The sequence below is a fragment of the Callorhinus ursinus genome, unplaced genomic scaffold (assembly GCF_003265705.2).
Source record: "Callorhinus ursinus isolate GAN/ISIS: 27379988/994484 unplaced genomic scaffold, GSC_fseal_2.0 scaffold70, whole genome shotgun sequence".
NCBI lineage: Eukaryota > Metazoa > Chordata > Mammalia > Carnivora > Otariidae > Callorhinus > Callorhinus ursinus.
The window spans coordinates 3101-19353 of NW_027397132.1; the positions used below are offsets into that span (position 1 = coordinate 3101).

The 16253-nt window shown below is 47.1% G+C and overlaps 1 protein-coding gene across 4 annotated transcripts; it reads right to left on the reverse strand.

Annotated features, from left to right (window-relative positions):
- Positions 1-395: 395 nt before the first annotated feature.
- On the reverse strand, positions 396-12807 carry ZSCAN25 (zinc finger and SCAN domain containing 25). Of its 4 annotated transcripts, none has more exons than XM_025863750.2 (7): positions 12741-12807; positions 11145-11254; positions 9640-10055; positions 8281-8482; positions 7592-7683; positions 6007-6133; positions 396-2126 (listed from the first exon to the last, which is right to left on the reverse strand). In XM_025863750.2, exons 3-7 carry the CDS (start codon positions 10024-10026, stop codon positions 1294-1296), a joined length of 1641 nt encoding a protein of 546 aa, XP_025719535.2. In that variant the 5' UTR covers positions 10027-10055; positions 11145-11254; positions 12741-12807; the 3' UTR covers positions 396-1293. The 4 variants fall into 4 exon arrangements, with proteins under 4 accessions (XP_025719535.2, XP_025719536.2, XP_073742375.1 ...); XM_025863751.2 differs by having other exon boundaries at positions 9640-10089; XM_073886274.1 differs by lacking the exon at positions 8281-8482 and having other exon boundaries at positions 9636-10055.
- Between the last annotated feature and the right edge of the window lie 3446 nt (positions 12808-16253).

Here is a 16253-nt window from a genome sequence, read left to right on the forward strand (position 1 = left end):
CAAGGAGATGTATCAACAGAGACTATTTAGTAACAAGGGGTAGGTGACGAATGAATTTCAAGGCAAGACACTGACAGGACCAAGAACAAAGGCACAGATCCCAGATCCAGTGTTTATGGGAGTATCCACAGGTTCTACCTTAGATGGTTCTGAAGATCAAATATATTCACTAAAATGTAAGCTCTACAAGGTCAAGGATCTTTTCCCCCTATTTTATTAACTGATGTATGGCAAACACCAAGCCGAGTTCCTGCTGGGCCTCAACAAATATGTGTGGAATGAATAAAGAATAGAAAAAAAGGCACCTTATATACTGTAAAATACCATCAAATATAGGGTATTAATACCAGTTCATCTTTTGGATTCATTTAATTAGATCTTTATATAGAACTGAATGTTTTTTAAAATACTTTCATGTTTATTCAGTGATCAATAACAAAATATTAATTTACTAATGGATGGGTGAACAGTTGTTACAGTACAAGGAATAATGGGGAAACTTTACAGATGAGGGTACAATTGTACAGAGACAAAGGGGGTTACAAATAAAGTAAAATCAACAAAGCTGCCTGAGAGATCCCAACTGGGGAGGGAAAGATCCAGGCACCTGAGCAGCAGGGCAGAACAAGTGAGCACCAGAAGACTATCCTCTCACACAGCACTTAGCACAAACATAACTTGGAACGCCTGGAGTTATTAATGGTTCTGTGTTTTTCCATTGCTAAATCACAAGCTCCGGGAGGTTCAGGGCTCATGTGTCTTGTTCACCACTGTGTTCCCAGCACCAAGCACAGAGTAGCTGTTCAATAAATATTTGTTAAATGGAAAAGAAGGAAGGCAAAGTCTGAACTAATGATCTTGCAGGTAGATACAGCCCTCGTAACAATGAGGTTTAAGTTTCCAACGTGGGAGAAAATTTTGCTTTAACTACCAGACTTAAGAGGTGGATATGAACATTCCACCAAAGGAGGCTCTGAAATTCAGGATATCCTTTCCCCAAAAGACGGTGAGAAACTGTTCACATCACTTGGATAAAAGACATGAGGAGCTGTGCTCTCTGGAAACTCAAAATAAATCAGGTCTTCCCCTGGTTCTGTTTTCAACAAATGGGAAGAAAATGGGTCAAAGTGCCTTTCTGCACCCCATCACTCTTCAGCCCCCACTTCAAAGCCCTTCAGTGAGTAAAGACGAATGCATCCTCCAATGAGGTCTCCCTCCATTTGTGGTCCTGAAAGGTCCTGCACCTTCCAGGACCTTCCATTCACAAAAAAGGTGCATTTCAGCATGGCACCCTTACTGCACCAGGGTCTCCTGGCGATGCTGAGTTTTCTGGTGCCGATTGAGGATGGACCTCTGGTTAAAGCTCCTCCCGCAGGCAGGACAGTGGTAGGGCTTTTCCCCAGTATGGATCCTCTGGTGTCTGACCAGCCGCTCCCCTTTACTGAACCGCTTCCCACACACCTGGCACCCGTACGGCTTCTCGCCTGTGTGGGCTCGCCGGTGCACAGCCAGGTTTGCGTTCCTGCTGAAGCTCTTGCCACACTCACAGGTGTAGGGCTTTTCCCCCGTGTGAGTTCTCCGATGCACCTGCAGATGCTGCCTCCGGCTGAAGCTTTTCCAGCAGTCACCACACTTGTAGGGCTTCTCCCCCGTGTGACTCCTCTGGTGGACCTCGAGGTGGTGCCTCTGGCTGAAGGTTTTCCAGCATTCATTGCACACATAGGGTCTCTTTCCCAGGTGTGTTCTCTGGTGCTTCATGAGGTACTCTCTCAAGGTGAACCCCTTCCCACACTCGACACACCCATAGGATTTCTCTTCTTCATGAGTTCTCTGGTGTCTGACAAGATTTGAGCTCCGACTGAAGCCTTTTCCACACTCGGGGCACTGAAAAGGCTTCCAGAAGGAGCTGTGGGTCTTGAGGTCATCCGGCAGGGGTATGACGCCATGCTGCTGAGGTGGCGGCCCTGGCATGTTTCCCACAGAACTGCTGGGCTCCTGCTCACAGCTTCTTCCCAGCTCAGGGCTCTGAAGTGTGGCTTCCCCAAACCTCTCTGACGTCACCCGAGCAAGCGCCCCCTTGAGGTCTGCCGGCTGGGTTTTAGACTCCTTTTCCTTGCTCCCAATGCCTACAGGACAAAGGAGATACAGGCTGATTCTACAGCAACTATGAAAGTAAATTTATACGTTAGAATTTGGCTCCTAACGTATCCCCCTAACAATTCCTTCTTTTTCCCTTTGACTGACAACCTCAAAACAGTTTCCTTTCACTGACTCTAAAACCAGACTTTGCTCTACTTCTCTCCATCTGTTACTGACTGAATGTTTGTGTCCCCAACCCCCCAAATTCATAGGTTGAAGCCCTATGCCCTAATGTGATGCTATCAGGAGATGGGGTGTTTGAGAAGTAATTAGGTACAGTCATAAGGGTGGAGCCCCCCAAATGGGATTAGTGTCCTTATAAGAAAAGGAAGAGAAATCAGAGCACTTTGCACACACAGGTCATGTGAGCATGATTCCTCATGATAGGATTATTGCCCTCGTGGAAGAGGCAGAGACACAGATGGATCCCTCCATTGTCTGCCATGTGAAGACACAGGGAGGTGGCAGCCAGGTGCAAGAGAGGAAGAGGGTGTTCTCCAGACAATGAATCTACAGGAACCTTCATCTTGAACTTCCAGAACTCTGAGAAATAAATGTCTGTTGTTTAATCCACACAGTCTATAATATTCTATTGTAGCAACCCCGAGCTAAGACAATCTCTGTACCTTTTAACAGAACAGTCTGCCAAATTTTAACAACCACTCACTTAACGTTCTACTAACTCGGACTTTCATTTCCTTCTAAATCTAACTCAATGATTTCCTTGAAGAAACCAGCCCTGCTTGCTCTCTTCAGCGATTATATACTGAATTAGCACTTTGCTTATCCTGCACTTATTTACACACAATCTTGTTGAAAATGCTATTTTACATTCATCAAGGTGTTCTGCCTTCCCTAGAGATTACAAACCTATTCCAGGGATGGTGAACTACTTGGGAGTTCTCCATATCCTCCCTACACTTGCTCAGCAAGTGGTCCCTGCTCACGCTGCTCCCTCCGCCTAACCAGGTTTTATCAATCTGGGTCTCCTGGAAGCCTGGCATAGGCTTACTGGCTGCTGGATGAATGAACAAACCCACTCTGTCACTGACTTCTACCAGACTGAAATGCCCGTGAATGCTACTGAAATGCCCCAACCTGTCTAGACGTCCTTCCTCTGATCCCTCTTTCATTCTCTCTAAATTAACTCAACAATTATTTACAGAACAGGAGGAAGGCGGAAAAAAAGGGAAGGCTCTAGGGAGCAAAATAGCCAAGACAAAAAAAAAGAGAAACAAGGGGCGCCTGGCTGGCTCAGTCCGTGGAGCATGCGACTCTTAATCTCAGATTGTAAGTTCGCGCCCCAGGTTGGGTATATAGATTACTTAAAAATAAAATTTTTAAAAAAGGAGAGAGAGACAACAAGCAGCACTTAAGGATGGAAAGGGTCCTTTCAGGTGACATTGCTAAAATGCAAAAAGAAAAACATCACATGCCTCCTGACCTAAACAAAGATGAAGGACTCTCACCTCTGATGGATTCTTTTGTAAATTTCCCAGGAAAGTAAAACTGCACAAAACATTAAGTATAGAGTTCAAAGAATTTTCATAATGAACACAACCACGTAAACAGCATCCAGCTCAAGAAACATGACCAGCATCCAGAAAGCCCTCTCCCATGCCCTCCAGTGACTATATCCTGCCCCCCTAGGCAAACATGCTACCTGGACTTCTACCGCCATAAAGTGCTTTTGCCTGGTCTTGAACTTTATGCATTGGATTCAGACATTGTTTATGGCTGCTTCTGCTCATTATTATGCTTTTAAGATTCACCCCCATTGTGGAATATACTATAATTACACTATGTTCTTTTTTGTGAGTGTACGGTATTACACTGTAAGGATGTATTGGAACCTATTTGTTAACTTGGCTGACGTTCATTTGGGTAGTTTCCAGTTTTGAGGTGTTATGAATAGTAAAACTGAAACTAAATGTAAAGCACGAGCTTTACCTAGACCCTGAGGAGATATGAGTATGCATATTACATGTCATGGAATTCTGGTTTCTCAGGCCCAATCCTACACAGCTGTCAATGCAGGAGCCACACGTTCATGGGGACTAAATCCCAGGATGATCTGAAGGTTGAGACAGCCAGTAGAAAGTATGCGTGGGAAATGGACCTCAGCCCACCAAGACAGCATAAACACTTAGGGAAGTGCTTAGGTTTTTTGAAACAATGAGAAAAGGACAAACATACAGCCAGACTCCCTAGCACAGTCAGAACGGCCAAGGGCATGTAAAAACCCTCTAGCAGTAGGAGGGCAGAATCTTCCAGCACACAGCAGCGTTGGTGGCAGAATTTTGTCCCTGAGGGGAACCAAGGTGCAGGAATGCTAATACCACCACCTGGGGCACACTGCAGGAGCTCCTGCGCTGCACAGTTATGTCCGAGGGTTTCCACGTCCTCTGCCATTACAGAAGTCTTACATCTCTTTGTAACGTATGTTGGCAGCCTTTGGCCACTCACATCACTGCCATGGCATGACAACCCTGTCCTGGACCCAGTTCTCCTAAGTCCCTCCTCTAAGTGCCCCTTACACTACTCCGTAATGACCATTATCACATACACTTGGGCTCTTCATCCGAGCTGCTAAGATCGTAGAGGCAAGGACCTTTAAGACTTCATAGTCGCCGGCAGAATGTTGGTCACATAGTAAGTGCCAAAAAAATATTTTGGAATGAAAAATAAATGAATGTTGACTGACTCACAAAGAAATAATATTTGTAGAGCTAATATATAACACTACTATATTCGCCAAACATTAATCCTCACAACGCCATGAGATTTCCCATTTTGCAACTGAGAAACCAGAGCCCTAAAAAGGTCACCTGTGGTGTCCAAGGTCACAATCAGTAAGTGATGGAACCAGGATGGATTCTCATGTGCTAAAGGCAGTACAGTGATACTCTCACTCATCCCTCAACATGTTTCAAGATGAAAATGGGCCAGATGGGGTGGGGTCAGTAGATGAGCAGTCAGTACATAGAAAGTTATGAAAGGAAAAGAAGCAGAGGGAACGAAGGAGAGGGCCATTCCCAACCACGTTTCTTTTCCTCCCTCCCTCCAGCCGCAGAGATTCCTCTCCACTCTGGCAGTCCCTAGCCCCCTGCTCCCCGGCTTTCCTACCAGGGCCTCTCCTTGTACTTCCCTGGGCTCGCTCTTCCCTCCTCTCCTGCTGCTCCTCCTCCTGTGGGCTCTTTTCATTTGCATCATGGTCTCACCCTTCCAGCTCCAACCCCAGGTAAAACCTGGCCACCACCTGAGACAGGCCCAGCCCAGGCTCTGCTCGCTCTGTGACATGGGAGCACATGGACCTCTCCGGTTTTTAACATCCTTCTGTCCATCCTCCTGCCATCCTCTGCACACACACCTCATGCTCTGAAGGCTTCCCTGCCATTAGTCCTGCCCCAACACAAAACTGCCAAGGTGGGGCCAGCACCCAGAGGGCACTCAATAAATCCCTACTGAATGAACAAGATCAGAGGATCATCTTTTGCCGCTCTTTTGCTCTCGAGCCTGGGTACTCTTCAGTCACAGACAGAGTAGGTGCTCCAGGAATCCTAACGACCGACCTGTCTCTTCACAGCCTGGTGTTTTCTTGCCCCCTTGTCCGCACCTCTCCTCACAGGAAAGCACATGGCCAGCTCCTTAAACCTGGATCCACGCTCTTTCCTTGGACCCATTTACTCATCTTCTTTTGTCAGTAGTACCAGGTTCTGAAATCTGGGGCAAGGGCAAGAACTCTGACCTGGTCTAGCTAAAACTTTGGGCAAGGTTTATGCCTGTGTCATTTCCTATTCCTGTTTTCAAAATTCCAAAATTGCAAAATTCCTCAGTTTCTTACCTTTAGGATGGAAACAGTCTTACCTGGAGCTGAGACCCCACAGTCCCGGGGCTCCACGTATTCCCCAAAGCAGTCTATCTGAGCTGGGGTCACATGCCTCCACTCCTCCTCAGGGAAGGCCAGGGCCATATCTTTAAATGGCCCCAACCCCTGAAACAATAGGAGATTACTACAGATAGAAAAATAATCCTAAGGTAGGAAGAGTCTAAAAGCAGGACAACAGGGGACAACATTTTATGGAAGAATGGAGCAAGAAAACGGAAGGAACTGAGTCGTTAGTGGTCTTGGGGGCAGAAGGGCCTACCTCTTGACAGTTTAATGACAGGGAAGTAATGGATTCATCTGAGCCCCTGTATTTCCGAGACTTTGCTGCAGCCACCGAGCTGATACCCTCACAACCACAGAACCCAATTCCCATTTTTCAAGTGCCTCCATTCAAGCCTCAGAGCAGATCCACTCATCTAAAACTGATTTTTCCCTCAGAGGTAAGTAAATATTTGGGCAGGCCTTGTCTTAAGAACAATGTTGTGTTAAAATAAATTCAATATCATTCAACACCATGAAGAACTATTATAGGAGAAGGGGAGGGTCTGGCAAAATTAAAACATGTTGTCATCCTTTATCTCCATCCTAGGAAAACAGGAACAGGAAATGACACAGGCATAAACCTTGCCCAAAATTTTAGTTAGACCAGCCCTGATTCATTTTTTTTTCCTGCCAAATGACAGCTTTCCTTCTACAAGAACTCTTCACTTTAAAACCACTGTCCCCGGGGCGCCTGGGTGGCTCAGTCATTAAGCATCTGCCTTCAGCTCAGGTCATGATCCCAGGGTCCTGGGATCGAACCCCGCATTGGGCTCCCTGCTCGGCGGGAGGCCTGCTTCTCCCTCTCCCACTCCCCCTGCTTGTGTTCTCTCTCTCGCTGTCTCTGTCAAATAAATAAAAAATCTTAAAAAATAAAAAATAAAATAAATAAATAAATAAATAAAACCACTGTCCCCTTCAGAAAGTGCCTTGCTGGAAATCCCCCACCTCCCTGGTAACAGCACCCAGTGGACATGGCAAGAGTGCCCCATCTGTGCTCTTTACCCCCATCTGTGGCAGGCAAAGAAGTGCAAACAAGGCCAAAACTCCTGGTGTAGCCAGGATGGGGGCCAGTGGGACCACTCTGCTCAGTGCTCCAGGGAATCCCGAACGGAGGGTTCAGAGGAAGAGTAGCAGCAGAAGTATCCATAAAGGCTATCTGCAAAGGGTTACTGACCAAATGCCACAGCCTAGATCAAGCCTAGGGGGTTTCTATCAATAAGGTCTTCTTCCTCACAATTAAAAGAGTAATCCTGAGTCAAGCAAAAAAAAAAAAAAGACAGAGCAATAAAAACGAGTGTATTGAGCCTTATGCCTGGACCCTTAGGGTTGACCCATAAGGCTCAACTCAAGTTAACTGAGGATGATAAAGTGGAGAAAACAAAGCTGTCATATCCATCAGAACAAGAAAGGTGGAATAATTCAACCTGTGGATGGCACTTCGTTGTGCAGAGAAACCTTAGGGAAAGTGAACCTCATTCAAAACAATGTCATGGTCCCCAGAAGGACAGAGGTACAGCTCACCTGGGATCCAGCGGTAAGGAACCCAGCTGCCATCTCTTGGTCCCTGGTGTTCACTGGAGGGAGGCCAGGACCAGCCTGAAGACCTGGCAGAGCTAAGCAAAGGGAAAAAAGCATGAGCAAGATTAGCGCTGTCTTGCAGTTAGCTTGTTCAAAGGTGTCCATTGCCTGACAAATAGAACCCTAAGAACCTTAAGGAGACTCCATACAGATGGGGTTTGGGTACAGCCTACCCTGTTCTCAACCAAGAAGACAATCCCAACCCAATATGTCCTGCCCCTTGAAGACCAGCCATGCTCCCTGGTCACACTCTGGAAATAACCCCCTTTGAGATTCAGTAACACAATGAAGTCACATATTACTTTTAGGGATATGGTTTGTCTGCCCACTTACAAAATATCTCCTACATGTCACCTGCATATTTCCAGGAGGTTTCTAGAAAGGGATGTGAGGGAAAAGAAAAGAAAAGAAACGGAAAGAGAGCATAATCCCAGGTATCCCCTGCAGAAATCAGAGTCAAGATATAGAAAACAATTTCATTTCATCTGTTTCCTACTGAAGTCAAGGAAGTAACCAGGAAAACTCATAATTACAGCCCACAGGTCATTTAATTTATCAACTGCTGGACTTGTAAAGGACGGAGTCACAAAGCAGTTTTCTGTGTCCTTACTTCTTTACTGTTTGCATCTTACCCTGCTCCTGGAAGGGTTGGGTCCCAGCTCCAGGATCCTGACTGAGTTGCTCCTCAGTGCCTTGGTCTAGGCCTTGAACTCCTTCCCCATGAGGCATCCCCCACTCGGGCTTGATCTCCACTGGCCCCAGGTGGACACCTGGTTCCCAAGGGCCTCTGCCAAGTGCTGTCTCCTGTTGTTCTCCCTGCACGTGGCATGGAACCTAAGGACAATCCCCAACACCTATTAGAATGAGGCCTGGGTGAGGGATTTGAATTAAGACCTAAAAAGAGAACCAAGAAAAGAACTATTCCAGCTGCAAGGGAGGGGAAGAAAAAGCTGGCTAGGTTCTTTCCCAGGATGTCAGTGGGAAGGTGAAAAAGAGGCTAACCTCTTTTTATCAGGCTCTATGCAACTGTTATGTGTCCCTGCCATTTTGTAAGGGTCCCTTCAGCCTGACCGAATTCCACCATGAATAATATCACAAAGAGGCTAAATACTGTTTGGTTGAGAACTTTAGCCCAAAACACTCCCTACTAGGAAAAAAAATCCCCCAATTATAAATGCTAAAAGTAAAAAATACAAACCTTGATTCCGTAGCGAATTAGCTAGTGAGAAAAACTTGCTCTAAAAATAGCAAGGAAAATCAGGACAACTCACATTGAGACACAGTCACAAAAACAGGCCCTTTTTGGTCTACTTTAAAGCTCCTGGGTTGGGAGTAAAAAAAAATTCTTAGGGTTATGGAGGAAGTCAGGGGTAACTACAGGAGGAAAAGGAAGGATGAAGTGAAGAAAGATGGTTACTTGCAAGCAAAACAGTTAAGTCCTGCTCTCTTCCCTCCCAGCCAACAATCAGGTGACTGTACCAAAGAGTCACAGACATGTTGCCAAAGTCCCAAGGAAGCATCTGAGATGCAACTGCCTGGTATTACCAGACCACCACCACAGAATCGCTAACGTGAGCCACTTGAGCACTGTGCAGACCATGCTTCTTAGTAAGAACATTCACCCAAGTGGAATTCTCTGCATTCCCACATGCATCTCTGCCCAAAGAGGAATGAGTCTATGAGGGACCTTAAAACTGGTCACAACTGCCTTCTTTAGGCCTGAGGCTCACAAGGGAAATATGGCCAGGCCTCTGTCCTGATGACCAAAAAGGAAGCTAACAGCCCTTCTACAGGCCCTGCACCTTCCCTGAGAATGATTTTTCTTCCTGAAAACTCCACTGCCCTCCAAACAGTACCTCAGGGAGTCTGGGAGCAGATGAAGGAGACTGTCTACCTCATCTACTCCCCCTGCTTCCTCAAACTTTTCAATTCTTTACATCTCCCCTTCCCACACCAATGAAATAAGACCCAGATACCCCCTTCTCACCCACCGCCTTGGCCTCCAATGTTCTCTCTGTGAAGTCCTCCACCATGGCCACAAGAGCCTTGCCACTCTCCAGGCCATGCTCCCGAATCCAGGCATAGAACTCCCGTGGCAGGATGGTTAGGAACTGCTCCAGCACCAGCAACTCCATGATCTGCTCCTTGGTGTGCAGCTCAGGCCTCAGCCACTGGCGACAGAGTTCCTGGAGTTCCCTGAGGGCTTCCTGAGGACCAGCTGCCTCCTGGTAGCGGAACTGCCGAAACCTCAGACGAAAAGTCTCCGGACTAGGGTCCTCCCTTCCCCTGCCCCACGGCAACTCTTTCTCTAGCTTCACCACAGGAACACCCATCTGCTGCTGAGGGTCTTCTGCCATCCTTGGACGCTCCTTAAGCATCTTCACACCCCTCTCAGAAGACTGAAGGTCTGTTGGGAAGACCAGACAAACAAAAATGGCAGCCTAAATGAGACAAAGGAAAAGTCAGTCCATCCCAGTTCTGTGTCTACATCAATGGATATTCTGCTAGAGAACATGACAATTACTTTCAAAAGACTGAACGTATATCCTGAAAATCACGTCAATTCAATTCAGTAAGTATATGTTAACCAGCTAGTATGTGCAAAAAAATGTATAGGATTTACTTTATACCCACAAACACTGCAGGATCTCATTAGGGAGGTAACACTAGTACCAGAGAATATAAAATCGGTTATAATTAGATCAGTCATGCCAGCCTACTCTTCCAAAGGTATAATATACCTTCAATAAACACATATGCCAGACCTGCAGAAGCTAGAAATATAACACAGATTGGATGCCTGGGTGGCTTAGTCGGTTGAGCATCTGCTTTTGGCTTGGGTCATGATCTTGGGGTCCTGGGATCAAGCCCCACATCTGGCTCTCTGCTCAGTGGGGAGTCTGCTTCTCCCTCTCCCTCTGTGCTTTCTCTCTCTCTCTCTTGCTCTCTCTCAAATAAAGAAATAAAATCCTTTAAAAAAAACAAGGAAATATAATACAGAACAAAACAAACAAGGCACTTACCCTTTGATACTTATATACTAGTGCAGCAGAGAAAAAATATATAAGCAAATAAATTAAAATTATAAATGGAGATAAGTTCTAGAAAGTAAATATGTAGGTAGCTCTATTAATGGATGAACAGCTTGAAAAACCATTTTCTGAAAAGATGACACGTAGGCTGAAACCCAAAGGATGAGAATGAGCCAGTCATTCAGATTTTTCCAGGCACAAGGATTGAGGCCAGAAATTACTCTGTGTATCTGAGAACAAGCCAAAGTGCAGTATGGCTTCTGCAGAGTTAAGTGAGGGACAGAGCTGCACGAGAAGAGGTGGCAGAAGCAGGCAGAACCAGATTATCCAGGAACTGGGACACACTAAAAATTACAGCTTAACCTTACTTCGGCGGGAAGCCACCTATTTTACAAAGGTCATTTTGCCTGTGTTGTGTCAAGGGACTACAGGTTAGAGGGGATAAGAAGGGAAGCAGCACTTACAGTGGTCCAAGCAGGAGAGGCTCGGGATGGTGGCAAAGCAGAGTCAAGACATATTTTGGAGGTAAAACCAATAGACTTGCCAGTGGCTTGGATGTGCCCGTGTGCTCAGCCTAAAGAAAACAAAAGAGTGACACATATGTCATTATAACTGATTAAAAGATTTTTAACCTGTGGGGTGCCTGGATGGCTCAAGTCGGTTAAGGGCAGACTCTTCATTTCCCTCAGGTCACGATCTCAGTGTCCTGGGATCCAGCCCGTCTTTGTGTTCCACACTCAGTATGGAGTCCGCTTCAGGATGCTCTCCTTCTCCCTCTGCCCCTCCACCCCCTGCTCGTGCTCTCAAATAAAAAAAAAATTTTTTTTACGGATTTTTAACTTGTGTAGGCTCTACCAGTTAGAAAGCCTTTGAGCACACACTCTCATTTGATACTTAATAACCACTCTGGGGGCACCTGGGTGGCTTAGTCGTTAAGCGTCTGCCTTCAGCTCAGGTCATGATCCCAGGGTCCTGGGATCGAGTCCCGCATCGGGCCCCCTGCACGGCGGGGAGTCTGCTTCTCCCTCTGACCCTGCCCCCCTCATGTGCTCTCTCTCTCTCAAATAAATAAATAAAATCTTAAAAAAAAAATAACCATTCTGTATAAGGAGTATTACTCCCCCTACTTTTCAAACGAAGAAACTGGAGATGGAAGAGATTAGTGGCCAAGGTCCGCAGCCTAAAGGATATGGCACAGATAAGCCACAGGGGGAGCCAAAATGAGAGAAAGGTTAATGTCGGTGCAAGTACTCATGAAAGAAGGGGCTTACGCTAGACTGGAGGATGAGTACTATTTAATTTCATGCCGGGTTCAGGTTGGGGGTGCAGGGTAGGCTGGGGAGACGGACCTAGGAGTCCAAAGTGGGGAAGGGGCTCAGGTTTTAGAGGAGGGAAAGATCACGCTTAATGCCACAGAGAATAAACTGGCAGGAGGTACTTCCGAAGCTCCTACTTAATATTCTACTGGGTGTTTGTGTACTTATATAACCTTCCTAAACCTATTTTACGTTTTCAGTCGATTCATTTTCTCTGCTGCACCAACTGAGATTTCTCTTTCATGACTTCCCAGCTACGGCATTTATTCACTCCCCTGTTGCACGGAGGGCACTACGGCGCAGATGTTTACCAATGTGTCTCCGACTACCAGATTCCCCGAAGGCGCGAAAGGTCCTCACTCATCTCTCATCCCCGGCACTTGACGAAGAGAAGGCTTAAAGAGAAGCCGTTCTTTACGTGAGTGTCCCACGTCTTGCTCTAAAATGGCTACTTTCAATTTTGTGAGAGATCCGCGCTGGTTCCAGGTCTCGAGTTCGTGGACGCCCCCGGCGCTGAAGTAACCCTGGCCGGGCCGGCCCAACCCCGCTCCCACCTGAGCCCCCGCGTCCCGCCCCGCCATGGCCTCCGTGCCGCGGGAGGCAGCTCCGGGGAGACGCGCCGCCCGCTGCCGCAGCCCCGCCACCGCCGCCGCCAGCCCCGCCACCGCAGCGGCCCGCAGCGGCCCCGAAGCCCGGCCCGCCGCCGCCTCCGCCTCGACCTAGCCACCCCAACCCGCCTCTCACCCGCAGTCCCTCAGCAGCTCCCGCCTGGCCCGAGCCCTCAGCGGATCGGAAGTGGGCCACGGATGCTGTCAGACAGGTGCGTGAGGAAAGAGCCCCTTCCGCTTCCTCTCTAGGACTCCCGGAGGTCGGTGTGTCTCTATGGTCGCTGGTCCCCTGGGCCTCTCCCCGGAGACCGAGTGCCTCTTCCCGGGCTAACTCGTCCCTTAGAGGCTCGCGGTCCTCGCGATCGTCAGGCCCTTTGGCGCCTCTGTGGCTTTGCATCTGCTTTCCCTCCGTGAGAAGGTCCCTCCAGACATACTACCCGACGCGAAGCCTGTGTCAATGGGCTTTAGAGTCCAGTCGGTCAACACGTGCTTATTCCGCGCTTCTTGTACTTTGTGCAAGGCGCAGGGGCCGAGGGTGACAGAGGGAAGCACCGAATGCTATAGGTTCGCATAAGAGGGGCCTCCACCCGAGTAGTTGGGAGGAGGGAGTCAGGGAAGGCTTCCTGGAGGAGCCGGCACCTCAGCTCAGATTTGAAGAGTGGACCTTTTAAAAAGTGAGGTGAGTGTCCCTAGTGAGTGTGGAGGGACTGACCTTATTCCCACACCACCCAGGCCACTCGAGCAGACGGTTAAACTAAGTATTTCGGTTGATAAGCTAAAGGCAATGGGAAGCCATGGAAAGGTTTAAAGGTGGGAAGGGACACATTTTGGAAAGATGTTGCTGAGAACCCTTCGAGAAAGACAGAGCAAGAAGGGAGGGAGGTGGAGAAATGAGACGGCTGATTGTGGCATAAAAAGAGGCTTAAAGAGGCAGTCCAAGAGAGAGAGGGTCAGACAGACCTGGGGCATTCGGTGAGAACAGAGATTGCAAGGAGTGATTCAATAGGAAACTTACTGAGGAAGTAAAATTGCCCAGGTTTGAGGACTGATTGGGTCTGGAGGATGAGAGAGAAGGTGGAATAATTTAGTAAATGACCAAGGCCACATTTATCCATAAGGATGAACATTTAAAAAGCAGACAGCTGATTGGTCGTCTGGAAAGAGATAATGTTGGCCTTATACTGCATCCAGGACCAAGTCCAGCTGGGCTCACGGGATCTCAGATTCTTTTATATTACAAATTACATGATCAATCCACCTTGGGAATAGTGTCGGATAGCCACCAACCACTAACATGCACTCACATCTGAGAGGTATGAGACAACCTTGTCATCTGGGGCCAAATGAAACTGCCCAATTGGCTCAATCTGTCTGGGAAAACTGAACTATTCCTAGTGATATCAAAAACCTTCCTTCAGTTTGTCATGGAGAAGACACAGGGAAGAGAGCATTCTGGCAAAGGCAGGAGGAGATTGGATCAGATCACAGGTTTCCAGGGCAGCTTTGGAGAGGAAAGGGGACTCCTCTGAATTGGAAAGAAAAGATTCAAAGATGAGTGATGGTCTAGGTCGGGGCTCAGCAAACTTTTTCTATGAAAGGCCAGAAAGTAACTATCCTAGGTTTTGCTGGACACATTTTCACATACTCATTTTTGCAATCCTGTAAAAATGTCAAAGCCATGTTTAGCTCACAGCTAGCACTAGATTTGACACAAGGGCTGTAGTTGCCTGACCTCTGAAGTAGATGGTTTTAAAATCGTACTACGGAGGTGTTTGAGGAGTTCTTTCTTTCTTGGCCTCTTGCCCCAGTGATATTACCTGCTGAGAATGCATGGGACAGTGATAGGCTTAAATAATGGAGTAAAAACTGAAATATCTATTGTGAGGAATGATGTAAGAAAAAATTATATGGGCGCCTAGGTGGCTCAGGCGTTAAGCATCTGCCTTCCACTCAGGTCATGATCTCAGGGTCCTGGGATCGAGCCCCAAGTTGGGTTCCCTGCTCAGCAGAGAGCCTGCTTGTCCCTCTCCCTCTGCCTTCCCACCCCCCACTCGTGCTCTCTCCCTCTCTCTCTCAAATAAAATTTTTACTTTTTTTTAAAGATTTTATTTATTTATTTGACAGAGCGAGAGACAGCGAGAGAGGGAACACAAGCAGGGGGAGTGGGAGAGACTCCCACTGAGCACAGAGCCCAACTCGAGACTCAATCCCAGGACCCTGAGATCATGACCTGAGCTGAAACCAAGAGCCAGACGCCTAACCAACTGTGCTACCCAGGCGCCCCCCTATTTGTCTTTCTTAAGGAACTTCATGCACGGCAAAAGATTGTATGTTTTACGTATTCAAATTCATTCATCCTTTTTTATTTTTTTTAAGATTTTATTTATTTATTTGAGAGAGAGAGAGCATACGCATGCACGCGCGCGCACACACACACACACACACACACACACACACACACAAAAGCCCAGAGTAGGGGGGTTGGGGAGGAAGGGGCAGAGGGAGAGGGAGAAGCAGACTCCCCGCTGAGCAGGGAGCTCAATGCAGGGCTCAATCCCAGGACCCTGAGATCATGACCTGAGCAGAAGGCAGATGCTTAAGGGACTGAACCACCCAGGCGCCCTTCATTCACTCTTTTTTAAAAATCTCTGTGCCTTCCAGGGGCTCCTGAGTGGCTCAGTCCGTTAAGAGTCTGCCTTCGGCTCAGGTTATGATCTCAGGGTCCTGGGATCGAGCCCCACATCAGGCTCCCTGCTCAGTGGGGAACCTGTTTCTCCCACTCCCTCTGCTCCTCCCCCTGCTCATGCTCTCTCTCTCAAATAAATAAATAAAATCTTTATAAAAAAATATCTGTGCCTTCCATAGTCCCAATGGCTAGCAAGTTTTCCTCAACACCATTTGTTGAAGGTTCTATTTTTCCTTGTATAAAGTTGCCTCTATATTTGGACTCCAATTCTGTAATCTACCTGGATCCTATGTCAAGACCTGCCAAATTGTTTAATAACCACAGTTTTATACTTATCTTTTATATTTGGAAGAGCTTTTCTACATCACTGGCCCTTCTTTCCCATGATATAAAGAGAAGATTTTTGAAGAAAAATTAAGAACAGTAGTCTAAAAACTGCAAAGGAAACCAGACAAATTCCAACCTCATGCTCCTGGCCCTGAGAGATCAGAATATAACCAAAGGAATGCTAGGGAAATGGCAATGTCAAAAAGAAGACAGATTTTCAGGGATGCTGAGCAAATGAAGGCACTCTTTCCTAGCAAGGAACATGGTACTAAATGAGTCGAGAGCATCGTGAGATCCTGAGAGAAAAGAAGGGGAAAAGGGAGGAAGGAAAGAGGGAAAGAGACAGAGGGGCAGAAGGAGAGAGAAAGAAAATTATCTGATAGAAGACATCACCTCTCTGGTTCTTTAATAAGAAAAATGGGTAGAATTATACCTGGCCTATCTTTAGCAGGATAAAGTAAAATGGCAGATATAAGAGTTGCTTTGGCATTAACTATAGAAATGAAGGTTATAGGGGGCACCTAGTGGCTCAGTCAGTTGAGCAACTGACTCTTGATTTCAGCTCAGGACCTGAGATCGGGCTCCCCATACCTGTTTCTGAAGTTGTACTCCTCAAGTTATGATAGCTTTCCCCCC